The 27334-nt window shown below is 42.5% G+C and overlaps 1 protein-coding gene across 1 annotated transcript in view; it reads right to left on the reverse strand.

Moving 5' to 3' along the window:
- Positions 1 to 7554: 7554 nt before the first annotated feature.
- The window catches only part of usp43a (ubiquitin specific peptidase 43a), a 125969-nt gene continuing 106189 nt past the window's right edge, over positions 7555 to 27334 (reverse strand). The window contains exons 13-16 of the mRNA XM_069666076.1: positions 21914 to 22138; positions 19013 to 19171; positions 12184 to 12345; positions 7555 to 12062 (exon numbers count right to left, since the gene is read on the reverse strand). Of these exons, the coding sequence (XP_069522177.1) occupies positions 10900 to 12062; positions 12184 to 12345; positions 19013 to 19171; positions 21914 to 22138 (1709 nt within the window). The 3' untranslated portion in view covers positions 7555 to 10899. The remainder of the gene's footprint in view (positions 12063 to 12183; positions 12346 to 19012; positions 19172 to 21913; positions 22139 to 27334) is intronic.

A 27334-nucleotide genomic window follows, 5' to 3' on the forward strand; every position in this document is an offset into this window, starting at 1 on the left:
TAATCAGCTAATGATTTCATTTTATGCATAAAATGTTAGAAAATAGTATTTGTATTTCCCTGCGGTCCAAAGGCATGTCTCAAATTGCTTGTTAAAAACTAAATTGAAGCCCTAACCTCTTTCCAAATGAAGCTGCGAGTAATTCCACAAACTACTTTGAAAAATCAATTTTAGTCTACATGTCAAAGTGTCCCAGGGCAAGAAACTGAACCCATTATTTCTCCCAAAGGCAAAGCAAATGGTGTATGAATGACTGAATGTTATCGGTAATAAGTCACTAAAAACTCTGCAGCTGGTACAAAATGCTGCAGCACGTGTGCTGACAAGAACTAGGAGGAGTGATCACATCTCTCCTGTATCAGCCTCTCTGCACTGGCTTCCTGTAAAATCTAGAATAGAATTTAAAATCCTTCTTCTTACTTACAAAGCTCTTAATGGTCAGGCACCATCATATCTTAAAGAGCTCATAGTACCATATTACACCTCTAGAACATTGCGCTCCCAGGATGCAGGCCTGCTTGTGGTACCTGAAGTCTCTAAGAGTAGTGTTGGAGGTAGAGCCTTCAATTACCAGGCCCCCCTCCTCTGGAACAATCTACCAGTCAAGGTCCAGGAGGCAGAGACCCTCTCTTCTTTTAAGAGTAGACTTAAAACTTTCCTCTTTGACAAAGCTTATAGTTAGGGCTGGCTCAGGCTTGGACTAGCTCATAGTTATGCTGCTATAGGTTTAGACAGCCGGGGGGATCTGACACACCAAGCTCCTCTCTCTCTCTCTATGTTTCTCTCTCTCTCTCTCTCTCTCCCTCTCTCTCTCTCCCTCTCTTTGTCTCCCTGTCTCTCTCCCACTCTCTCTCTCTCCCTCTCTCTCCCTCTCTCTGTCATATTAATGCAGCTCATTAACTCAGACGGCTGTTCAACATGAGTCTGGTTCTGCTCGAGGTTTCTGCCTGTTAAAAGGAAGTTTTTCCTTGCCAATGTGCCGAATATTGCTAAGTGCTACTCATGGTGATTCATGTTGGGCCTCTCTTTAAATAACATAACAAAGAGTCGGTCTAGACCTGCTCTTTTTGTAAAGTGTCTCGAGATAACTCTGGTTATGATTTGGCGCTATACAAATAAAATTTGATTTGATTTGATTTATGGGTCAGATCCTGATGAGCAGCCGCTTCCATCATGGTATGAATGTGTGTGTGAGAGGTGCTTTGAGTGATTTCATTCCACTCTATTCCATGCCTTTGAAGAAAGACATTAAAACAATGTCTCGTTCCAATACGAGCGACACCTCATTCATTCCAAGCAATATCACAGACCCTCTCCTGGACCCCCTGCAGTTCGCCTACGGAGCCAACAGGTCTGTAGACGACGCAGTCAACATGGCCTTCCACTTCATCCTCCAGCATCTGGACTCAGCAGGATCCTGTTTGTGGATTTCAGCTCTGCCTTCAACACGATCATCCCGCTCTGCTGCAGGACAAGCTCTCCCAGCTGAATGTGCCCGACTCCACCTGCAGGTGGATCACAGACTTCCTGTCTGACAAGAGGCAGCACGTGAAGCTGGGGAAACACGTCTCTGACTCCAGGACCATCAGCACCGGCTCCCCTCAAGGCTGCGTTCTTTCCCCTCTGCTCTTCTCCCTGTACACCAACAGCTGCACCTCCAGTCATCAGTTCGTCAAGCTCTGGAAAATCGCCGACAACACCACCCTCATTGGACTCATCTCTGATGGGGACGAGTCCACCTACAGGTGGGAGATTGACCATCTGGTGACCTGGTGTGGTGAGAACAACCTGGAGCTTAATGCTCTGAAGACAGTGGAGATGGTTGTGGATTTTAGAAAGACAGCAGCCACACCCGCCCCCATCACCATCAGCTACTCCACTGTTTCCACTGTGGAGTCTTTCCGCTTCCTGGGGACCATCATCAGCCAGGACCTCAAGTGGGAGCTGAACATCGGCTCCCTCATCAAAAAGGGACAGCAGAGGATGTACTTCCTGTGGCAGCTGAAGAAGTTTAACCTGCCAAAGACAATGATGGTGCACTTCTACACAGCTACGCTGAGTCCATCCTCACTTGTTCCATCACCGTCTGGTACGCTGCTGCCACTGCCAGGGACAAGGGCAGGCTGCAGTGTATCATCTGCTCTGCAGAGATGGCGATTGGCTGCAATCTGCCATCTCTTGAGGACCTGTACACCGCGTGCAGGTAAGATTGAGGCCGACCTCGGTCACAGACTCTTTGAGACCCTCCCCTCTGGCAAGAGGCTACGCTCCATCAGGACCAAAACCTCCCGACACAAGAACACTTTCTTCCCCTCTGCTGCCAGCCTCAACAGCAAGGCCCTGACCCCACCCCACCACGTGACATGGGCTCTCATCCTGCCCCTCAGTCACTCAACATCTCATGAATGTTAAGTCTCTAAATCAGACTATGCGTTACATCAGTTCACACCAGACTTTTATACTGTCTGTACACTGCTCTATTTTATCTGTACAGTTTCTAATCACACCTGTTGTACATATTTTGTATTATTGCTTTTTATATTTTTATTCTTATTGCCCAGTTTTATCTTATTCTATTTTAGCTATTATTTGTTTTCATTCTGTTCTGTGTTTATTGTTCTGCACCAAAATCACCAAAACAAATTCCTTGTATGAGTAAACCTACTTGGCAATAAATTAGTCTGATTCTAATATGTTAGAAATAGGAAACAATACATGAATGCACTTCTGAAGGGGAATCTACACAAGTGTTTTTGACACACGTGTGCTGGGACAGAGCCGCTGCAATGTTATTCAATGCTGCAGTCTCCAGCAGCGTCGAGTCTATTTTTCCTAATTAAGAAATAAGTCTACACATAATTTTGTACTGAGAAAAGCATCCTGATTGAAACCACTGAAAAGTTGCTAAGTTGTCTTCTTCTACTGGCACGTATCTCGTCATGCCTTGCAGATATCTCTAAATGGATGAAAGAACGTCACCTTCAGCTCGACCTAATTAAGACTGAGCTCCTTGTCATCCCAGCCAGTCCCTCTATGCAACCTCAGATCAATATCCAGCTTGGACAAACTGAACTCATACCCACTAAGTCTGCCCGGAACCTGGGCGTCACAATTGACGACCAGCTAACCTTTAAGGTTCACCTGGCCTCGATTGCTCAGTCATGTCGATTTGCCCTGCACAACAACAGGAAGACCTTACCTTTCGGAGCATGCAACACAACTGCTAGTACAGGCTCTTGTGATATCACGCATTGACTACTGCAACTCCCTGCTGGCAGGCCTTCCTGCATTCACATTCAAACCTCTGCAGGTGATCCAGAATGCAGCAGTGCGACTGGTCTTCAATCAAACCAAAACAGTACATGTCGCTTCACTGCTCATATCCCTCCACTGGCTCCCAGTCGCCGCTTGCATCAAATTCCAAACCCTGTTGCTCGCTTACAAAACAGCAACAAAAACCTCTCCTGTCTACCTGAACGCCCTCATCCAGGTCTACACTCCCTCCTGCCCACTTCGCTCTGTCAATGAAAGGCGCCTGGTACTCCCATCACAACAGGTGTCACGTCCCTTTATTTTCTTCCCTCATGTTTCTTGTCTAGTACTTCCTGTTTTATTTTGATACTCACCCCTGTCTCTGTGTCAGATCCGTTGTCTCCCTGCCCTTCCGTGTCTCCCGCCTCCTTGATTACAATAATGTGCTCCGCCTGTGTCTCATTGTCTACACTCCCCTGGAGTATTTAGTCTCAGTGTTTCCTCCCTTCTGTGCCATTTCGTCTTGTACTTCATGTCAGCGTTCCAGCAATTTCCTTGTGTAGTCTTAGTGTATTTTGACCAGTTTCTGTATTTTGACCTAGCCTCTTGCCTATCGTTTTTGGATACTTTTGCCTGCTTGTTTGACCTCCTGTGTACCGAACCTTTTTTGATTAAACGGACTTTGAGTATTTTTGTGTGGAGTCTTGCATTTTGGGTCCTATTCCCTGGTTCAGTGTGATAACAGGGCCCTAAGTCGCTAAGTAGACTCTTCTCCTCAGTAGTCCCCAGGTGGTGGAACTAGCTACCAAACTCCATTTGGTCCGCAGAGTCCCTTTCACCTTTAAGAAGAAGCTGAAGACCCAGCTCTTTGTGAACACCTCTGACCTTAATGATATTGATGATGATGACAGGATGTAGGAGAATGTAGTTTATGCTGACTAGGATTTTCGTGATGATGATGACTATACTGATCTTGTTGATGTTGCTGATGATGATTATTATTATTTAAAAAACTAACAAAAAATGCCCTATGCACTGCCTGTTGGCACCAGTGCCCAATCTCACTTGAAGTCTTGTCAGATTGGTGTGAGGAGTGTTAAGAACGATTTTACTTCTCCCGACTTGTTCAATATTTCCGATCCAAAATCGTGTTGTGTGGGGGGAACTCCGAGGACAGCCGAGCATGCGCTCTGTGGATTGTCACGTGAAACAAAACGATAGCCAGTTGGGAAGCAAGCTGACTGAAGAAGGAAGAACAACAACTGCAGCCATGGTGACAAAAGCAAACGGGGAGCAGAAAGTAACATGTACAGTCCATGGTCACACCGTCTCCACGACTTCATCCATAGTTTTTTTCGTCAATATTAAAAAAGTAGTCAAAATATAATCACCAATTCCTGCCCGTCGTCCGCCATGTTTGTTTACACTGAAGTCACGTTTGACCGTGAGAGATTTTGCAAGATTTCCAGTTGTGAGAGTCGGGAATCTTTTAGTGTGCAGTGTGCTGTTTGGGATCTATCGATATTTGTCGTCATGTGGGGTCTCTCAAAAAATCTGTTCAGATTTTAAAAACTTAAAAAATGTAAAAAAGACTTCAGCGGTTGATTAAAATTTGCAAGCAAGCATCTGCAAAGTGAAGGCCGTAGTCATAAATAATACCTTTTATTTGTTGTATTGAAAAATAAAACAATATACCGTTATGTACAGTCGACAATACAAGCAGGAACAGGTGTTTTACAATGAAATCACACTTTCTGCCCTATGCAGAATGTGGAACACATTGCATGTGAGCTCAGCTGGACACCTTTGCATCTTATTTCCAAATCATTACAACGCACAGGTTAAATGTCAATAATAAGAAGTGTATGTATTCACATTACTCTTGCACACACCCACACATTGTTCCCTCCATTGTTTGTGTATCTACAAATATATCCATAGGTTTTTTTTTGTATATAAAATGTAGAAAAATTGCATATAAAAACATCTTTACTGCACATTTTACAAACATTGCGTTCACACAGAAGTGCTCAGTTTGGCAGAGTAAACATTATGTGGCCACAAGTGAATAAAGCCATGCAAAGAAAAACTAACAGATAGGTTTATTATGCAGTACAGACCTTGGGTCTCTATTAAAAGTCAATGTCCCTCTAACACAGCGTTCTCTCGAAGAAATTTCAATGTGGTGTTTTGTCCTCAGAGAAAAGCAAGCGAAAAATCATTCTGTATCAGTGAGTACGTGCTACTTCTGAATGGCAGGGAACAGGGTAGACCTATTGGTTAATACTCGATGTAGGCGGTGCTGTTACTGAAGAGATGGTAATGCCTATGATTTGTCAACCATCATCATCGGCACCATTATAACATAAGAGGTGCTTAGATGTAGTTGTAAGAAGATGCGAGGAAATGTTGTTATAATATTTAATGCGGTCAGTAAGAGGTGTATAATACAAATCTGTTATTATCCGGGGCTTGGCACATTTAGTGTTTTATCTCGACAGCGGTGTGACCACACTTTTTAGGTCTTTTGTTTTTGAAGAACTGCTCTTGGTTTAAGTGAGGACAGTTGTCTTTGTGAACCCGTGTTCAAGGTTTACTAAAATCATAGTTGAGGAAAGAGAAGTAGCAGCTGACTAGCAAAAAAGCAACAGTCTCAGTCTTTTGAAAGAAAAAACAGAGTTAGTGGTTCAAAAAGTTGTCTGTGACTGTCAAGGTTTTATTCAAAAGCTGCCGCGCTTTCTCTGCTTCAATTAGCAGTCACTCAAACAAGTTTCATAAACAGTTCTTCAGATTCAAGACTTTGCTGAGGACAAACAGTAACCAATGAGAAATTGCTTAGTCACTGATACTAGTGGTCAACTTCAACATAACAGGGGCTATGTACAAGTCAACATCCAGTGCATTGCTTCAGTAGTTAAAATGCCAGTTGGACATTTTCATTCATCTGTTGCAGATATAAAAGGTTCTGAGAAAGTCATTGAAAGAAAGGAGCTTTTCAAACTAAAGCTTAAATGCCAGATTTATGATGTATGAGATAATCAAAGCTGTGCCAAATGCCTGCAGCTTAGATTGATTACTTGTCAACATGCCCTTTGCTGCCACATGATAAGAGTAGAAACATCAGATACCCGGGGAAAGTCTTTCTCTGTAAGCAATGAATGGATCTGCGTATTGACCGGTTTTAGGGGAACCTCTGGCCCCTTCAAAATAAAATCCACTGATGTTGCTGAAAGGATTTTCTACACTGTGGCTTCAACAACGAAGCTGAGAATGAGAATTCAAAATAAATCATGTTTCTTTCTGGAACTTTCTGTTCGTGTAGATTTTGGCGCTCTGTGGACACAGCAGTAGCTCTTATCCTATTGCTGATGCAGTCCTGTACATGTGTAAGTAGTGTAGTAGTAGTCAATTGTATCACTTATTGAGAATCTTTGCCGTGGAAACTGTAAAAAAAGGCTTCAGCAGCGTGCAGGTCTGACTCCTACCCTGCGGCAGAGATTTCAGGCATTAAATTTAACTATATAGAAAAAGTCAGTGTTTATGCTGATGGTCTCACTTGCTTCTGTAGGTCATAAAGAGGCATCAGAATTAATTAAAGTCTGTTTGATAACCAGTTAAAAACTCCTCACAGGAGCTTTAAATATCATGACCTCAAACTATTTAAATGTAGGGATAATAACATTAATAAAGTATGGCTTAACTATATGATACCAAACCATCCATCCATTATCTACACAGCTTATCATGTTCAGGGTTGCGGGGGGCTGGAGCCTATCCCAGCTGTCATTGGGCGAGAGGCAGGGGTACACCCTGGACTGAACAAGCCAGTCAATCACAGGGACAAACAGAGACAGACAACCTGTCACGCTCACTCTCCGACCTATAGGCACATTTTTTAGAGTCACCAATTGACCAAACGAGCATGTCTTTGGACTGTAGGAGGAAGCCGGAGTATCCGGAGGGAACCCGTGCATGCTCGGGGAGAACCTGCAAACTCCTCACAGAAGGGCCTTCTTCGTCTAAACTGGGATTCAAACTGGGGACCTTTTGGCTGTGAGGCGTCAGCACTAACCACGACATACTAAACCCTCCCTCTGAAACAAAGAATGTCATGTGGCATCTTAGTGCACTATATTTATCATAATTCAACAGACAGAAGTTTGTCTCCTTGGCATAAACATGGGAAAATGAACAATGTGTTCAATGTGTAATTAAAACAGTGACACACTGAGCTGCACACTGATAATCTGCACTGAAAACCTCCTTGCTCTTTTCCTTCCTATCCTAAAAAACGGAATGCAATAAAAAATATGTTGGTTTATTTTGAAGGGCAACATGTGATACTGCTTAAGTGGAAGCATTCTGAACAGGTTGGTACAAAACATACATTTACTGCAAATGACACTTCTCCATCTTTCTGACTGACCTCGCGTGGGGTTCTTTCATGTTTATACAGCGTCTCTGAAGATTTCCAAGGCTGAAAGGATGCTTTAGAAATGGCGAATAAAAGCACAAACTTCTCATATTGATATTGAGCATAAGCAATAGGATGAGCTATTTCATGATCTCACAGAGGAAAACAGGTGGGAATAGACCCTCCTCTTCCTTCCTCACATAATTTCAAAGAGGGGTGATGTAAGGCTCCAAGGACGGCAAAGAAAAGAGAAGTTTGACAGCTACGAAAAAGTTTATTTGGGGTAAATCAAGTATTTGTAGCAATTTGGAAGCACAAGAGAAAATAATAATGAAGGATAATGAATGGATACTGTTGGTTTTCAGGTTTCAAGGTTTAGAGAGGACAGTTACAGACATTAAGGCTGGGTGTGTGTTTGAGTGCTTCAAGTGCTGAACATGAAATATGTTTTAAAACATGTTCAATTGTCTATTGTAGGTAATAATTTAATTTGATTTTTTACTGACTGCAATGTATTTCTATTAAAATATCTTATTATTAATTTACTAAAGCGAATTGTTTTATGCATAAAGTGCAAATCTCAGCCTTGTGCAAATATCAATGAAGGGAGTGAGAGGGCATAATGGGTAAAGTAGTTACTTTGTAATAGTTTGTGTGCATAAAACATCGGTATTACTGCAGAGGATAATGACTTGATCCAGTTGGTCTGTTATACTGTTAAGGCCTGTGTCCACTTATATTGTCTTTTGTGCTAGCAGTGCCTATTCTCTATACAAAACCAGTTCGGCATTTTCAGCGCTCTGAAATAGTTCAACTTTTGGAACACCGCCGCACTTGTCAATGTCTCCCTCATCAACCAATCAAAATCAAGAACGGGCAGATATTCCGATATAAACTTTGTCAACAACAATGGCGGAGGAGAAGCTAATCCTTTTGTTTTTTCCAGGGTACAATTTCCAGGTGTAGAGCTGCCAGGACACGATCCCTCTCCATCGTTTTACTGTGTAAGATATCCTTGAATTAAAGCCATTATTAAGCATACAGTACAGAGCAATTTAAAACAGACTTAACGATCACTATCGAGGGAAGCGGATGTGCCGCCAGACAACTTCTGTAACCTAGCAACAGTATGCGCTGATGAGAAGCGTCTAACACAGGCTCTTAGAGTACAGCCTGATTTAGCCGTTGACTTGTGATTCGGAAGTCATTAATTAAGGGGGTGGCTGAGGACATCTGGGCCTGGGAAATGAAATGAATGCTCTGCTTTCATCCGCCGTTATTTCAGTGACTGTTAGCTGAGTACTTATTAGCTAGTAGTTCTAGTTGTTGCTAAAACATGGCCAAAAGTAAAGCATTGGCCACTTCTGTGGATTTCATCAGTGAACGACTAACCACTTGAATGTCCATATAGGAAAAAGCTATGTGTATAAAAAATACAGTATGCTTTAATGAGTATAAATAAGCTCAGAGGACAAAAACACCATCATAATAAATTATAATACTCTCTGCTATTAAAAGACAAAGTGCACAGCCAACCTTCATCCAAACCAGATTCCCAAAGGCAAAGCTTAAACTGATGAGAAGATTTAAAATGCCCAAATTATTTAAAAACTATTTGACACTCAATCCTGGACACAATTTGTGTCTCCCTTTTAAGCCTCTATTTACTGCGTCATAATTAAATTAAAACATATCTCAAAAGGACAACTGTGTCACTTTTTGTTCATAACAGAATTCATTTTGATTGTGTCATTAATTTCCCATGCCACATTAACAGAAGATCCTAACACAGAAAGTAAAGAGGTCTATTTCATGTTACTGTTGTGCAGCAGGATGCAGCATACACCTGCTCAATGCAAAGCACTGTCATTAATAACATTAGGAGGTGAAAGGGGACAAGGTTAGATTGCAAAGTTAGTAAATGCATACAAGGAAATATATACAACTATGTGAACTGTATTTCACTTTGTGCAGAGAATATTTAATTTAGGCATTTTAATTCTTCCAATGGGGTTTCAAAGAATTTCAGTTGCAACCGTTGCAGATCGGCTACAGCTTGATTATAAAACTCAACACCAGTGAATGCCAGGGTTTGGTGAAAATAAAAGTTTTTTGAAGTTGCCACTTTGTTATAAAATGAAGCTTTAAAAGAAATTATGGAAGAGGCCTTTAAAGAGAGCTTCAATAGAGCAGGCTTTGTTTCAGCCACATGCTGTTCTGAGTCAGGAACAAAACTGTAACGCTGTGGCAAATGACATCATGAACTAAGAAAACTAAAGTAGTGGCACCAAAACAGCAGATGAAATACAACTTTAAAAATTAAAAACATTCAATATGGTTAATCCATGTCAAATATAAGGTGTAGAACATCCCTAAGGGTGGATTTTCCATTTATATTACAGTTCACAGCAGACAAGTATATTTCCCCTTCCATTACAGAAAGGTTAGTCAGCGCTGCTGTTCACACGAGAGATCGAATGTCTTGGCCAAATAATGATTAAGAGACACATGTCAGTGATTCTGCTGAGCGCCACTCCTACCCATTGAGTTGGTAGAGTAATGGGTCAGGGTGTTTCCTCTGCACGTTTCAAATCCAATAACAACTGCAAACAACAACTGCAGTCAGGGTCACATGAGGACAAATAAAAGCTTTATATAAACTCGGCTTTGAGTTCAAAGCCTTCTTGTACTTTTAACAAACATTAAGCAAGGAATTTAAAGGTGAACAATTGATGCTAATCAGAAACCACGGCCTTCAAGCACCACCATCATAACAAACATTCTTATAAGTGAACACAATCGCCGTGTCTTGATTGTAACCAAACAACCATATCATTCTAACTACAGTAATAAGACACAAATGCGGGAATTATGCTTGTATGTGCGAGTAGGTGTAAGAGATTTCGTGCTTCCAGTGCTAAACAGACAAACTCATTGGTCTAGACTGCATATTAGTTGCTCAGGCACTTGTGTTAAGTCATAAAAACAGAATTAAAAATGGACTCCCTTTGATGTTTGATGGACAGGCCATCCTGCCATTAATATCCCAGCAGTAAAGAACCCTTCATTTGCTTCATGGTGCAAAAAGCTCAAGTCAGTTAATTTTCTGGGAACAAAAAGGCAAACCACTGTGAGTGGGGCTCTATTGCTTTGATCCAGTGATTGAACGTCATTCACTTTACGACAGATAAAAGGCTTTGTGTGTGTGCGTGTGGCAATGATCTCTGTTTGTCTCAGAAGCTTGACTCGGGGACCGTCCGTTTGCGTCCCAGCGAGGTTGTGCTGTAACGAGTCCTCTGCAGGGTGCCGTAAGAAGGTTTGTCCGTCGTGAGGCTTCGTGACGGCGCCGGGGCCGTCGACATCCCATTACGATGCAAAGATGCTGTGCGTCGCACGCTATGCTCGGCTTTGGTGGGGATGTTGGAGGAGCTCTGAGAGCGTTTGATGTCAGCAGCGGATCGTCCAACCTTCCCATTTGCCAGTTCATCGCCCAGATGGCCCGAACCATTTGACTTGCCTCCTTCCACCCCGGTTACCCCTCCTGCTGCTCCGTTGGACAGAGACAGTCTAGGTAGAGTTCTGCTTCTGCCTCCTTCCTCACCTCCACCTCTCCCCGAATCATTCTCCTTGGACTTCCTTGAGTCTTTATCCTTCTTTAGGAAGTTACCTTTGAGAAAGGACAGAAGTCCCTCATGGGGGGCACTCTTGGAGAGGTCTCCTTTCTTGGTCTTAGAATTTCCTTCATATGTACCGTGGTGTTCCCTATCAGCCCTGTCTCCTTTTTGTCTTCTAAGGGTCCCATCGTTCAGGATGGGGGTGCTGTAGCTGGGCTTAACTCCAGCACTGGAACTCGATTTGGTCTCGGTATCGTGAGAAGCTTTGGCGGAGCTCTGCTTCCGGGAATCCTTCCTCCTGGTGAGGGTGTTACTGCTAGAGCTACTGCTGATATTCGGGGTGCTCTCATCTCTTGCCTGGCTCCCCTTGCTGCGTCTCAAGCTGGCTGTTTTCTCTGAAGGCCTCCTCTGACCCTCTGGCACCTGTGGAGACTCAGGTAGCACCTCATCTTCTGCCTTACCCATACAACTAATGCCCCCAACACTGGGAGATCGGGCATTGGTTGCAGCTTCCTTTGGGCTCCGTGATTCGCCCATCAGTGTTATTATCGGATCCTTTGTGCACCGGGGTCGTCGGCCAGATTCCAAGTACTGTACCAGCTCCACAGGGGCAGGATCCTGGACAGACGGAGGCACTGGATCAGGTTTCCGTCTGTCCTTTGAACCAAAGGACCAGCGTAGAGGAAGCATTTTGCTCAGAGTGTCCTTGGTTTTACTGGGGGCTCTCATGCTCACACTGCGTCCCTGAAGGCCCCTGACAAAAGGCCTGGTCTCAAAACCCCCTAGCAATTGTGTAGAGAGAAAATGTATTAGTTCTTACATTTGAAAGCAGGACCTTTACAAAGAACTAATCTTTTGAAAGCTACTTAACATATTAGGCAAATTCTATGAGTGGCCTCTTACCTTTTTCCTCTTTTGCTCCATCCTCAAGGAAGACTGGAGACTCAGGAGAGTCAGGTAAGGAAGATGGGCAGGTGGTGGAGGATCGAGAGACCAGACTGCCTCTCTTGCTGTCCCCTGTCAGCCGGATTAGCCAGTGGTCTGACATTGATGAACTTGTGGATCCTGTAGACACACAAAGCGACCAGGGGGATCAGAGGAAGAATTAAACCCTTGAAAAGACTGATTTAGCATTTCACTCCTTAACACTCCTTAACACTGTGGGACTAAGAAAGGACAGTTTAAAACAAAATTAATACATGGTCGGTGAAGCAAAACCAGGGACATCGTCTTCTTCATTCCATGCATTCTTTGTCTCTGTCGAAATACGACACCTGCATCATCCACGATACAACTTGACTGTTCGGCTTGAGGTTGTTATGCTTGTTGTAGCAGAAAAAAGGAAGTGGGTTACAAAGGTCTGGCAATCTCTTCTTTTCACCCCCAAAAAGCCCCAGACTGTATTCATCTTTCAAACTAGTTTTTAGTCCCAATCAATGCTGCCTGAAGTGACATCCTTTGAGGTAATTTTCCGACTTCCCGCAGCTCCCATTGGAACCACAAAACGCTGTATGAAAGATCCTTTTTGTTTTGGATCTGCAAACATGTTTGCATCCACACACCTGTTAACAGACTTTGACGTGTAACAGCAGTGAAGTTCTCTATTTAAATCTAAGTTCATCATTGAGTTTGTATAAACACAAACCTAGTAAAAGAGCTTCTGTAGTTCCATCACACCGGCAGCTGCCCCAGCCATGGTTGTGCCTATAGTTATTTCCTTTGTGGTTACCCATCTTCCCCTGTGGCTCTTCCCTCTCTCTCCCACTGTGTGTTTGTGATTGTGACTGTGAATAGAGAAAGGTGAGCAGGGGCCAGAGTAGATCATCTCGTAATAAAGACTGCCCCACATCCAGCTTGCCAGCTTGTAGTACCTGCTCGGTCACACTGTGTTTCAAGGTGCTTTTATTTGCTTCTACTTGTTGCCCCGTGCCTAATCTTATTTCTCTCACTGCAGTTCTTTCTGCCGTGCTTCATTGCCCGTCTCCATCCTATCATCGTGTCTGCCCTGGATCTCTGCTCAGCTCAGATATTCCTCGGATTCCACTCCAGATTTGCACAGCTCATCTTTTCCTCTGCTTGGCTCAGGCCTGGCTTCCTCCTGCTCAGCAACCTGTAACCAAGCCAATTCCCCACACTTCTAGTACTCATCTCACCCCCGCTTTTAAAAGCTCAAAAACATGTAAACATCTCCATGTGGTGTTCTTCGTGTGCTACAAGACATATCAGGGACAACATCAGCAGTCAACTCCATTGCTGGGCCTGTCTGCTTTTAAACTGCAGTGTACCAAGGACAGGCTGAACAACACGTTTTCAGATTGGCAGGTTTGAGACGTCACAAACCTAAGGAGCCAATCCTGTTAATGGACGGGGTGACGCTATGCATATCATTATGTGTAACCTATGGCAACCACTTTGACTATGCATGAGCCAGCTGTAAGCGTCATCGCCATTTTTGCATACTCACTACTGACTACTGACGTTAGCGTTGCTACTGCTAATTACTACATTTCAAGCAGCTAAGTTTCAATGAGGTGCGACTAAACGATGACAGAGACGTGTTTTGTTTCTGCGACGGAGGGGGCGGTTGGAAATGTGCATAGTGGGCGGGGACTATGCAGAGTCTGGAAGTTTTAATGAGGGAGAAGGAGGAGACGCCTTGGGAGGATTTTTACAAGGTAGTTAAACGTATTTTGCAGACTTAAAACATGATTGGAGCTGGTCTTTAACGTCTTTAGAGATGTTTGTGTTTTTCAGTTAAATATTTGACTTTTGATAGTTTGCTAAAATATGGAAACACTGTAATGCAAGACACACAGTTACATACTGGATTTTTTCTAATTATTTAATGGTGCATCTTGTTTCCAGGCAATGTGGGATGCCATGATAGTATGTCCCATTCCTGATTTTTATGTAGTTCTCAAACCTTTACGGCTCACGCACTACACGCGTGACGTCATTAAAGTCCATGAGGGTTCAGTGCTAAGGGTGGAGATTGGGATTGGGCCATTAATTCCATAATAATATGGCAGTAGCTGAAACTACAGAGACATTATTTACTGTTGCTAAATGCTGCTTTGCTGCTGTGAGAACAAATCGAGGCATCTCAGCTAACTGCTTTGGGTAGCAAAGCATTTTGTAACTCACTAAGTCTTTCAGAGGCTGATCGAAATAAATAATTTCCAGACTGCAGGGCTTCCGCTTCCACTGATTCTGACACATACTGTTTATGGCTACACTAGGCTGACTGTCAAATCACACAGCAATGGCCAAAAAAGCAAGGGACATGTCAATCAAAATGACATCAGCGACCTATGCAGTCCTGAGAAAAAGTCTAGACAGCAAAATTGGCTGTTTTTATGAATTTTTGCATATGTGTAATGAGACTGCAGACTTTGATATCACATATGCACTCTTTACTTCAAAGCCAGATTTCACGCACCTTTAAGAACAGCACTTCAGTAAATATACAGGCAGGAAAAATGCATAATGGTGTTCCAATGCCAAACAGTGCCACTAGTTTGGTTTTTAGTGTTTCCTGTATTATTTTGCAGTTCTTGCCTGATGTGAGTCGTGTCTTGTTTTACTTGCTGCCTTTGCCGCCCTCATTACTTTCACCTGTCGAGCTCGGACTCTTCTACTCACGCACCTGTATTGCATTTCCTTCGTTAGCTTCCCAGCATATAGCCAGTTTTCTTCATTGTATGTGGTTGTTTTCCATGTTGCCTAGAGGCAGGCTCATTTTCCCCTGGATCTGTTTCATTCTCCTGCCTGCCTTTCACACCCAGACTTTGCAAGCCTTTTTTGTATTTTCATTAAATATCTCCTATTTTTGGAGCTGCCTGCCCGGTCACTGTATCCAATTTCCTTCTTGTCCTGTAACGCATGACAACTACAGAGACTCTTAAATAACTAAAACTGTTGTAATTCATGTATACACTTTTGTTCTGATGTAGGAGACAATTGTTCATAGGAAGTAGCTGATGAAGAGCTGCGGTCAAGTAAACAATTTGATACTAACAGGCGATAAAACATCATTTAAGGAAACATGAAAATGATGTGAGACTTGGAAATAAAGCTCAACGCTTCTCTGTCCTTCCATCATCCTTGGGTGGATCTTTATGTTGTTTAAAAATGGTATAAGTGTTTTTAAGAACTTATATGAAGAGCTCATAGTTTCACTCTTATTATATAGAGAGAAATTTGTTCCCCCGTATATCCTTGCTGGAAGAAATAAGTGTCTTACTTTTCTCAACTGCCACTCTGGTTTTGTTTGGGTGCCTCAAGTGTACGTTCTTTTTACTGTTCACATGCACAAAATAAGCACACAAAAACATGTGCTGTTGTATGTTTATGGCAGTTTTTTCTGATCTGTGCAGAGCTAACACATACTAGCACGGTGCATTTCACATTTATACTTATACCTAGCTTATCATCCTTTTTTTTTTTTACCCAGCTGCAGTGTGCCAAAGTGGGCAACATTTTCTGCACATACACATATATTCTAATTTAAATGAGGACAGGATAAACAAACTGAACCAGGGAAAGGGCTTTGTGTAGAAAAAATGTGACTTTTCTGGCAGTGAAAATACTTTTCTGGCGTGCACGTATCAGCAGGCTGCGGCGTTTGCAGGAAAAACAGTCTGTGAGGACAGCAAAAGCAGGCGGAATGTAATCCGCCGTTATGACATCCGGGCTCTCATCAGCGTGATCTGATGACGATTTAGCTTCTTATTAATCTCTATAAACGGACTTCTGCATGTAAGTTCAGCTAACAATCCGTTCTAGATCTAAAATTTAACTTGAGATGAATTCCCTTGACGCTGTGTCAAAAAAGCCGCTCAGCGTTCAGATTTCCCGACTTCCTCGAATGCATCAGATTGATCCGACCTCCGCTCAACAAACGAGGATTTTAAAAGTTTTCCTCTCCTCTTGAGGACAGACCTGACAAAGCTTGAATTTTTACTTCTTATAAATCTGCATCATGATGTTGACATTTCGACAAACAGACCTGTTCAAGTAAATCACAAGAAAACAGTTTCTCTTTCTGTAACGCTGCAGAACGCGGAAAAGGAAGACTCGATGGGAAGTCATTTATCGCTTACTGGCCGGCACATTCACCGGTGTCCCCAGGGGCTATATCGTCTCAGACTGTAGCTGATGGGATCCGAGATTGAGTAATTGCTGCGTGCATTTGGCTACAGCTCTATGCACAACACTCAGTAATACACTGGAAGGCAGGGTGGGGGCTCCAGAAAACCTGCAACGTTGCACAGGATTGATGTGGGTTTTAACGTTTCCTTTCAAACTTTGTCAACAGGCTTGTTTAGCATTGGCTGGGAAGAGTTACGCCTGGAAATGTAATCAGGTACGGTATGGTGGAGTGATGGAATGTCACATTAAAAGCACCTCGAACATATTTGAACTCTCTACTTTCCTTTTAACACCTTGTTTTGTGTATTCTACTGGCTTGAAGCTGCCTTTGTGAATGTGAATACAAAAATTAATTTAATGTTATCGCACTTCCACAGTCACACAATCTGATCCAATTTTCAACTTGCTCTCAGCTCTCCCCTCTGCGCCTTCTTGCAGGTGTTTTCCATTGCCGGGTCATGATAAATGTTCACTGTGTGGCTGTCATTATATGCTGCATTTAGAGTGCTTCTAATTACATTAGCTCAATGGAAGTAGTTCTGCTTTTGAAGGGAAAAAAATCTTTGTTGCCCATGACTAATATGTGCATGGACAGAGAGACACTTCCTTGCCTATCTTCCTTTGGTGGCTTTTGGGTAACCATGGTGAACACCAAGAAAAACATGATTGGAATGTCTTATTTTTGCCTAGGATGGAGTAGGCGTACGTTTAGAAAGTCAGACTTAAATCCACAGTAAAACAAACAGTAAAAGTAACAGTCACAAAACCTAAAAGAAAAACACCGTGGCAGCGCTTCTTGTTGTTTTACAGGATAACTAAAATGGCGTTAAAACGAGAGAGAGGGGGCGCTGGTTTGGCTCAGTTGGTAGAGCGGGCGCCCCATGTCTAGAGGCCTTGACGCACTGATTGCAGGTTCGACGATACATTTGGTGCATGTCTTCCCTCACTCTCTCTGTCTCTCTTCAGCTTTCCTATATAATAAAGGCAAAATGCTAAAAAAATAATCTTCAAAAATAAAAACAAAGTTGATCGAAAGGTTTTCGTTTTTGTTCCTGTTTGAATTAATTAAAGAGCTCTCCTCTCAGCTGCAGCATGTGGCGGACAGAAACGCGGCGCTGTCCGCGCCCTGCAGGTGCTGACTGAGCTCAGATTTTGTGCCGTAGGGCCTTTCAATATACAGAGGGAGATATGACAAATGTACATCGGACAACAGCATGCTTGTTTCCTCATTTCACTATCCGTAAAAAAATTGTTTCTTTACTTGTTTTGTTATCCGTACATTCTGTCGATCATTTGATGAGAGAAGTAAGGGAGAGTGGAGACGTGTTGCTCGGTAACAGTCAATGCTTTTCGAATGTTCACGTGGACGAGCATCATAAGACTGGGCGCAGCTACGACTGGTGTCAACCAGACTAGTCAGCTAAGTCTGACGTAAAATATAAGACCAATTTTTTTTACATGGCTTAATAATGGGCTTAACAAGCACTCTACAGTCTCGCATAAGCTCTCAGTGTTCCCAAATATGTGTAACAATGTGACTCCTCGAGTTTTGTTCATCACCTGACGTGTAACTTTAAGTGATGTAAGTTGTGTATGTCTTCAATGATTACATAACTGTACTCATAACTCCTTTGATCACCTGTTGTGCATTTTTCAGCACGATGTTTATCATTTTTGTGTTTTTCAATTGCAGTTACATCGTTGAGAGAGGTTTCCTTTTAGCCTGAATAACTATAACTGTGACATATCAATAATGTTAACTTTTATAAATAAATGATAGTGTAAAATAGGTCATGCATGCTATGAATTATGGAGAATGCAGTTTGATTCTCTACTTTCAAGTTATCTGTTTATCTACAATATTTATGGGCCACACAGAGAATTCAGTCAATTAATTGGAAATGTATAAATTATTTATCATTTATTTGCATCCTTTATGCATCCTTAATATTCAAGGATCAGCCATGTGTAGAAACTAGGGCTGTGGCGAAGAGTCACTTTTATATTGATTAATATGCCGATTATTTAACCATTCATTGATTTTAGATTTCATAAAATGACAAAATGGTGAAATATGTGGATCACATTTTCTCAGAGAAGATATGTAACGTCTTCTTCAGTCCGAAACCTTTTCAAAGACTCGTCATCTTTCTCATCAAAAATGACGAATCGATGGTGACATTTAAGGAGCTGGAACCAGAAAATGTAATTTCTCCTTCAAAAATGACTGAAACTATTAATGGATCCACAAAGTAGTTGGCAATTAATCTCGTTCAATAAACATTAATCAATAAATTGACTAAAAGTTGCATGAAAAAAAACCCCAAAACATTTATATTCTTAGCATAACAAAATATTAAAAGGTTCAGTATGCACGGTAAACATGCATCTCCTGTACTGATATCTAGCAGCTCCAGAAAGACCAGGATGAGTTTGTGTGGCTAACATTAAATGACTGGATGACACACAGTCCTGCACGCCCATTAGTAAGAACAAATATTTTCATCATAAAAACAGGCACGTTCATACGCACTTGTAGCCTTTAAATGTGTTTCTGCGTGCTACTCTTTTGATAGCGTACCTCTGACGGAGCAGCTGGCCGACCACGGAGGAATGATGTTACGTCTCTGGTAGAAGAGGATGTAGGCTCCTCTGGTGCAAACCTCCTCCTCTGGCACCAGGTCGACGCTGCTGTCATCGTAGCTGTACCATAGACCATCCACCGAGTTCCTGCAGTACGCTGGGGGAAAAAAGGGAAAAGAAAGTACAGTATCTCATTGAAAAACACACATGGGAGCAATTGATTTGAGTCTGGCTGATTTATTTTAGTTCACGAAATCATCAAAGCCATGTAAACAAAGATTTTCTGCCTGGCACACGAAGCTGCATTCTAGAGATCAATAATGCTGCAGCGGAGTTCTTAAACATACACCGCACGAGCTACGCTTATTGCAGAGGGCGAATGTATGTGTCAAATAAATGTTTTCTTCATAACAGCCTGTTCCTTCACCGACTACATAATGTATAAACTCAGTCTGCTTTATAATATGAAAGGAAAACTGGAAATTTAAGTGTGTAACAGATGGACACCTTTTAATTTCTATATTTAACTTGCATCACCCCGCATGTTATATGCATAAGGCTTTAACCTGAAAGGGCCCAGGGTGCAGCTGTGAGAGCTGCCATGCTGCTGTCTCATATTCTCTAACATACGAGCTTCATTACTGTTTATCTTCCCAAACCATCCCATGCAATTACAGATCCTGTCAGTCCCCATCTGTGTGTCAGCTAGCTGAACCAATCAGCTGTATTCTGCCCAGGGTCTCCCAAGGCTGAAGGACTGTGATACAGGATGGGAAATTGAAATGACTCTGCCTCTGAACTTGGCAGGAAGAGGTCCTATTTTCATTCAATTTAATTCCACTTACAGCTCAGTTTTTGTCATAAAGGGCGGGTTGAGTGTGTGTTTTGCTGAGATATTGTTTTTCATTTCATAGCCGGCTAATTGGAATTCTGTAATGTCACTTAAACTTTATGACCGGGGAGGCAAAGGATAAACTTTATTAACCAAGCGTGTCCCAGTGTGGTCTAAAATTCCTCCACACACTGTTAGTCTAATGGCTCTTTTGGGAACTGTTGTCAATTACTTGGAAATACATCACCGCTCAGGTACTGACTCGCAGCTAATGCTGGTTTGGGTGCCAGAGTTTATTGAGCAAACGTCCAATTTGTGGCTAAAAAGTTCTACCCAAGAGGAGATTTTTCTCTAATGCTCTGTTTGTAACTGTGAAAAGCACTTTGAATTGCTCTGTGTATAAACCTGCCTTGCCTTTCTAGGCTTTCATTCAACCTTAACATTCTGTATACTGAATAGTGTGTAGAACACCTCTGAAAAACTGTTTTTCTTTCAGCTTTCATGTTTGAAGAATAAAGGTTCAGGTTTTTATCTATACATCTGAGTCATCAGTGAGTCCTGAGACTGACGGTAAGACGTGAACAACCAAAGGAAATACCAGTCATGGCATTTCGAACAACAGTCTTTCAGATCCCTGCTTCCTGCACCTACCCCGCCCTAATTAGAACCACCTGTGCCTCGTTTCCCCTTGATTACCTGTGTATACGCACCCTGTGTGCCTTCCCTCTCGTTGCCAGTTTGTTGTGTGTTCTTTCGTGTTGCATCGTTCCAGCAATTTTTCGAGTGAGTAATTTTCTGGTGTATGACTTTGATTTTGACCTTGCCTTTTTACTTCACTCGGCCTAGTACGAGTTGTGCAATTTCAAGTCATCATCTGTTTGTCCATCGGCTGTGTAAATTTCGATGTATTTGGACAAAATGTGCTTGTAAAAATTGCCTGCCCTTGCTTTTAGAGAATCCTACGCCAATTTAGCATCACAGTCCAATGTCGCTGTTTGACTTAGAATGCACAGTTACAAATCAATGCCCCATAAGCAGAGATATAGTCTATTTTAATTTTACTTGTTAAAACCAGGCGCCTACATTATCCACAACGCCATTAGACCTTTGAAAATTTTTTCCCCACATTTCAGCAACCAACGTGGCTGACTTGAGTGATGTCACTGGAGGCAAATTTCTCTGATGGGACGAAATATAAGTCCCGCAAAAGACTATGATGTGTAAGGGCGGGTTCACACCAGCTTTGTTTAGTCCGATTGAACCAAACCCTGTGGTTCGTTTAGGTCAGTGTGAACGGCGTAATTAAACCATGGTCCGCTAGAAAAGACGAGTCTCGCTTCATTTCCAAAACGAACCACAGTCCGGTTTGATTCTGCTGAAAACGTAAACAGACTTAAAGCAGGACCTAATACAGGAAACAAACCATAAAACTGTGCATTGTAGTATGTTTACGGGTGCTGACATTTGCAGACACACGCAGCGTGATGAGTAGAGGACAGACGTGGGGGAGCAATGAGGAATTAGAAATATGGACTGACCAAACAATTTTCAGAAATGCTTGTGGAAACGCACGAGAACACGGAGGTGTTCAAACTGTTCAGTGAAAAACTAAAGGAGATGGAACTGATCGACCTGTGGAACAACGTCCGTTAAAAGTAATAAACTCCGACAACAAAACATTAAAGTCCTCAATCATGTCGAGTGTGATTGTCAGTGTGCTCTCTCGCTTTGTTTACTGCAGGGAGTTTTACCACGTGGAAATTCTGACCAGTCAGAGAGCAGTTTCCTCTTGCATCAAAGCTTTTGGTCCGCTGGTAAAAGCTGCAGTGTGAACACAAACCAAACTCCAGGCAAAATACAACATTGTAACAAGTTGGTCTTTGATTCAGACCAAACAAACGGACTTTAGGTGTGAATGCGCCCTAAAATCCTTCTAACAATAAGGTTTTATAGGTTTAACTGTTTCATTGAACTATTTTTCAGGTTCATTCAATTAAAAAAGTCACACAGAAAACCCTCCATGAGGTATCATGTAGTTAAAATGTATTTTAGCACACAATTCCATACCAGTATAATGTCCTCCATGCATCCCTCCATGATGGTTGCACACAGCGTAGAGGTCGTAGAGATAGTCGTGGGGGAGGGTCATGTCGACGGGCTGCTTCCAGGAAGTCGGCAAGGCTCCTAAGTTCACATTCCTCATGCTCTGACTCCTCTTCACGACGTGGGGGGCCATGTCCAAACCAGTCAGGGGGAAGCGCACCAGGGTCGACAGCTTGTTCCTCCGCTCACCTACCTGTTTGAACATGTCGTATTCATTCATATGGTACATACAAGTGCAGGCATAAAATACATATTCATATTTAAAAATCTATGAGGAGTTCATCTGACAGAAATAAATTGGATATGCTTGAGTAGAAATCTAGCCGCACAGGTGCCTACTGGTTGAAATTGTGTAATTTTGAACACAGCAGGATTTTTGCTTTTTTTGGGAGATCAGACGTCAGAAAGATCAGCAGCAGTTTTCTGAACTCTGTGATTTATATCTGCACACGCCCCCAACCTTAAAATCTATGCATGAAAATCACTGGCAGTTCTATGTAAAACCAGCCATTGGCCCCAGGTTCCAAAGATACCGACTGAATTTCTTTGCAAAGGCTTTGAAAAATTACATTTGTCAGCGGTGGGAAAGCACGGCATTGGAGGAGCGCGCCTGTTAGTGATTGCTTTAGTTTGACAGATGGACACTGCCTGGGCCGGTGACCCAATCAGAGAGGAGGAGCAGCAGGGTGCCAATCGAGCACTGGACGAAGGGGGAGGCATAGCTGGACTGAAAGTTGGCTACAGAAACAGTTTTTGCGGCATTAAATGTCACCTCTCTGAGGGGGCAACGGGCCAGAAGTTGTGTGGGAGATGCCAGCTAGATTAGTTGGGATTCTTCTGTGGACAGAGCCAAATGTGATAAGAGTGTTCAATCAGAGCTGGACCGTCCTGGACCTGGCTGAGGTAAGCAGTGTCACCAGGCAGGGATGTGCACAGAAACTTAAAAAGGCAGTGATAAAATCCTCTTCCGCTACCCAGTTTCACTCAAGAAATCTGTAATGAGAAGGGCAGATGCTCTTCAAATGAGCCCCTAAAGATCTCAGTGCTGATAGTTATCACCACCGAATTACTGCGAAACAAATTCCCCTGTTTATTATACATATTATATGTGTTTATTTGGTCTAGAAAGCAAGACACAGGGTAACAGCTTGAGCAGTGCAGGCATAATGTGTCGGTGCGCCTGCTGTCGAGGCATGTGTGTGGATGCTAATGACTCATTGTGGATGCTGCCGTGTGGGAGCCTATCACAAAGAATAGAGAAGGTGGCCTATGTGCGGCTGTATGTGATGGAGATGAAAGGCTTCCTGTTGTCTGTGCTTATAAAAACCCTTTTTTAAGGCAAGCAGCATTTTGACTAGTCATAGCAGGAAACATGCAGGTGTTACTAATCATGTTAACAATGTCTCTGCTCTGTTCCCTTTAAGCCATGACAGTGTGACAGGGAGCCAGCCTGCACAACAGCACGACCCTGCAGCTGATAATTTAACACTGTGACATTTCAAAATGTTTCCTGTTAAGAAGGCGTTCCCTGATATTTAAACCACATGAGGTAGGTCTTCACTCAGTGTGTTTGCAGTCTGTATACAAAGTGTCTACAGCCATGCTGCGGGCTGTGTTAAGCTGATCTGAGGCACAGCTTTGCTTTGAACTTAAATCTTACAACAGCCTGGCAACATACTGAGGTAACAATGCTAACATGCTCATTTGAAGTAAGTGCAATGTTTGGTGTATAAGCATGCTGGGCTGCACGGTGGTGCAGTGGTTAGCTCATTTAAAAAGCTAAGTTAGTCTGCTTCTTAAGGACAATGAATGCGGTTTTATCTGATTGTCAGTGAAGGCAACATCTGCAAACCACCAAACAACTGTTATGACACAGCTAGAAGATTCCTGGTTCGAATCCCGGTTCAGACGTAGGGGCCCTTTATGTGTGGAGTTTGCATGTTCTCCCCGTGCATGCGTGGGTTCCCTCCGGGTACTCTGGCTTCCTCCGACAGTCCGAAGACATGCTTGTTAATTGGTGACTCTAAAATTGCCCGTAGGTGTGAACATGAGCATGAAAGGTTGTCTGTCTGTGTGTCAGCCCTGTGATTGACTGGTGATCAGTCCAGGGTGTCGCTGCCTCTCGCCCAATGACAGTTGGGATAGGCTCCAGCCCCCCGCGACCCTAAACAGGATAAGCGCTATAGATGATGGATGGATGGATATAAGCACGCTAACAACCTATTATCAATAAATACAAAGGCAGCTAAGCTTGAGGAAATATGTTTAGTGTATACTATAGTATTTTATTTAACAAATTTTGCCTTTAGGGAGAGGAGAGAGAGTGGGGATGACATGACATGACTCGGGGAACCTGCGGTCGATGCGGTGAGGACTTGGCCTCTGTGTTTGAGGTGCCTGTCTCCCAACTGAGCTAAATTGGCTTCCCAAATGACATATTTGAAAAGATAATGGTCCCAAATGGAAAGTCAGAGGACCATTAAATTGATTAGTATTCTTTCTGACGTGACATGAATGTTTGTACAAAGTTTTATAGCTATCTTTTGAAAAGTAGTACAACTTTACCTAGTAGCTGGCTGCTGTTATTATCTCTTCGAAAGGTGAACGACCCATATTTGCATATAATAGGTTACGATTAGTAGCTGTAGCAATAACGATGTGAGCAAAGCACGTTAAGAAGTCAGGTGAAGTCGTGAAAAGAAAGAGAGCATCAGGTGGAGGTTGGGGTAGAGCAAGCAAAGAACAGACTTTCACAGAGGACTCCCGCGTTACGAGTAAAACTAAAGTTTATTTAGACACATAAGTTGATATCATACATGAAGCCACTTCATTTTCTTCTTTCATAGTTTCCAGTTTTAACTGAAACCTCTTTTCTAAACCTATCCAAGAAGTTTTGGTGCCTTAACCAATCTGGTAAGATGTTTATTAACGTTACCATGACTACAAATGAAGGGCAACCTGCAGCGCCCTCTGACCTACTTGTAGGTGCTGTTGGCCCATGACTAAAGCCTTCTATGTAGCTAATAACAGGACATCTAATGATCTGATAACATCCAATAACATTTGTGCCAATTCAACAAGATGATGTTGAGATAATTCACTGATAGGTTAAAGCCAAAGTTAGGAGCCATAACGGTCCATTAAAGTCCGTGCATGTCATGAGTTTCCAGTTTAGTTCTGGTTTTGTCTTGTATTGCAGTGTTCAGTTATTATTTCTTGTTTTACGTTGTCACTTTGTCTATTGTCATGAGTTCTCATTGTTTAGTTTTGTATTTAGTTTATTCTGTGTGCTTGTCAGTAGTTAGTCTTGTTTGGTTAAGTTTTTCACTTGTGTCTCTTTGGTTGGATCATTTTACTCGTTCGTTTTACTTTGTCACCTTGTCTCTCGTGTTGATCCACTTCCTGCCTTAGCGTTTCCCGCTTGTTTGAGTATGTGGCCAGCCCTGATTGTTTTCACCTGCCCCTTGATTGTCTCACCTGTGTCTCATTAGCCTCACCTCCTAAGTTTATTTAGTCTCTGTGCCCCCTTGTCTCTGTGCTGGTTCATTGTCTTTGTCGTGTTACCTGTGATTCTGGATTTACCTGTTTCCTCGTCGCTCCCGTGTGTTTCAGTTTTTTCCCTTTGGATTATTCTTTTGTTCTTTTTAAGACTTTTGTTCTACAATTTGGTTTTCTGTTTTGTCTTTTGATGGATTTTAGATTTTGTTTTTGCATTTTTTGCCTCAGTTTATTAAACTCCTTACCATTGTCTGCACCTGGGTCCTTTACCTTTTTATTTTACCCAAAACCGAGACAGTGCAAATTTTCATGCGATCCAAAAGCTCAACATGCTGACAAAAGACTGACACTGCCTTCCATAAGAGACATTGCTAATAACTGATGTCGCCTGAGGATCTCTAAAACCATCCAGTGCTTTTGAGATGTTCTACTTTAAAACATTTGACAGACACAATTTAAAGTTTTCCACAGATGTAATTGGCCCTTCCTATTCCTTCATGCATTTCAGTGTGTGAATATACTGCAAAATAAGAGCACACTCTTTCAGTATTCTTCACATTTCCAGCATGAATAAGCTACCTGCTTAAAATGTGCATGACACTGGACCCAGCTTTGGAGGGCTACTCAAAAGGGTTTAGTTTGACAGGAAATGACAAAGCTGCATATATAGCTGGAGTCATTCCCTGTATGTAGGATGCAGCACAGTATCATGCATTGTAAATGTTTGCCTTGGGTGGAAGCCGGCAGTTGCCGACATGCTGCATGTAAATACCTAATTATACCAGTTTATTAACTTTCCCCCAGTGAAGCAGGACGGTCTCTCCAAAGCTGAGCTGACAGTCACACCGCGTTTATATTTAGAATCTGTCCCAGCGTTTTTCATTCATCTCGGGTGCATTTACCCTCTCAGATAAATGGAGTGCCGCACCACTTAGTGGGTGCATGTGTGCTCCCACAGCTCCTGGCAGAGACAAAGTTGTCATGGAGGATGCGTGCGATCAGGTCTTGACTTTCTGATCTCCCTAGCTGAGGTTACAGGGGCTGACTTTGCAGGGACATGATGGGGCTGAATGGGACTTGCATGGTAATGCTGGATATTGACAGACTGACAGGACTCCTCAATAATACATGGAGATCAGGGGTGCGTGTTCCCTTTTTTAAGAGGGATCCAGAGGGTGTGTTTTTGATGATTGGGGTATCACGCTTCTAAACCTCAAGGTGCAGGCAAGTCTGTCGAAACTCACTTTTAGGATCAGCAATTTGATTGATTTTATTTTGTGGAGGAAATTTCCATCAAAGTGGGCAGAAGTGCACTCTTCAATATAATTGTTACTATTCCATCTTCAATGGATTTTTGCTCTCAGTAATCTTTATATCCCATCAAACTGGCATAGCCTGATGTTTTATTCTCTACAGTATTTTTTAAGGCAACTTTTTATATGAGAACGTTTCCAACAAACCCTCGGTCTAAGCCCGGACTGTGGTTTGACTTACTCTGAGCTGAAAGTCGCTGGCTTTTTGGTTTCCGAACAGCTGATTTGAGTTCAATCAACCCTGAGTAAGTTAAGCCGGAGCTAAGTGAACGCAAGCTAACTATAAAAAGCCCGCATTAATGGAGCCCCGATACCACGATTCACCATGGCAACGGTACAGAAAAAGAGGTCCTCCAACGTCACACCAGTGGAGCTTGAAATCCTCACGCGGATGTTCAGCGAATACGAGCATGTTTTAAGAAAAATAAAGTAACACGGCTGCAGCTGCAAAAGAGAGAGAAGCGGCGCTTACGTTTGAGCTGGTCTATTTATTTAATATTTAAAAACGGCTGGAATAAAAGCTAAAATTTATATTTATTTAGGAGCAATCCAGCAGGAGAAAAAACGTACATGG

This window comes from Semicossyphus pulcher, unplaced genomic scaffold (assembly GCF_022749685.1).
Source record: "Semicossyphus pulcher isolate SPU_LCO1_2020_fin unplaced genomic scaffold, fSemPul1.0.p SCAF_17, whole genome shotgun sequence".
Classification (NCBI taxonomy): Eukaryota; Metazoa; Chordata; class Actinopteri; order Labriformes; family Labridae; genus Semicossyphus; species Semicossyphus pulcher.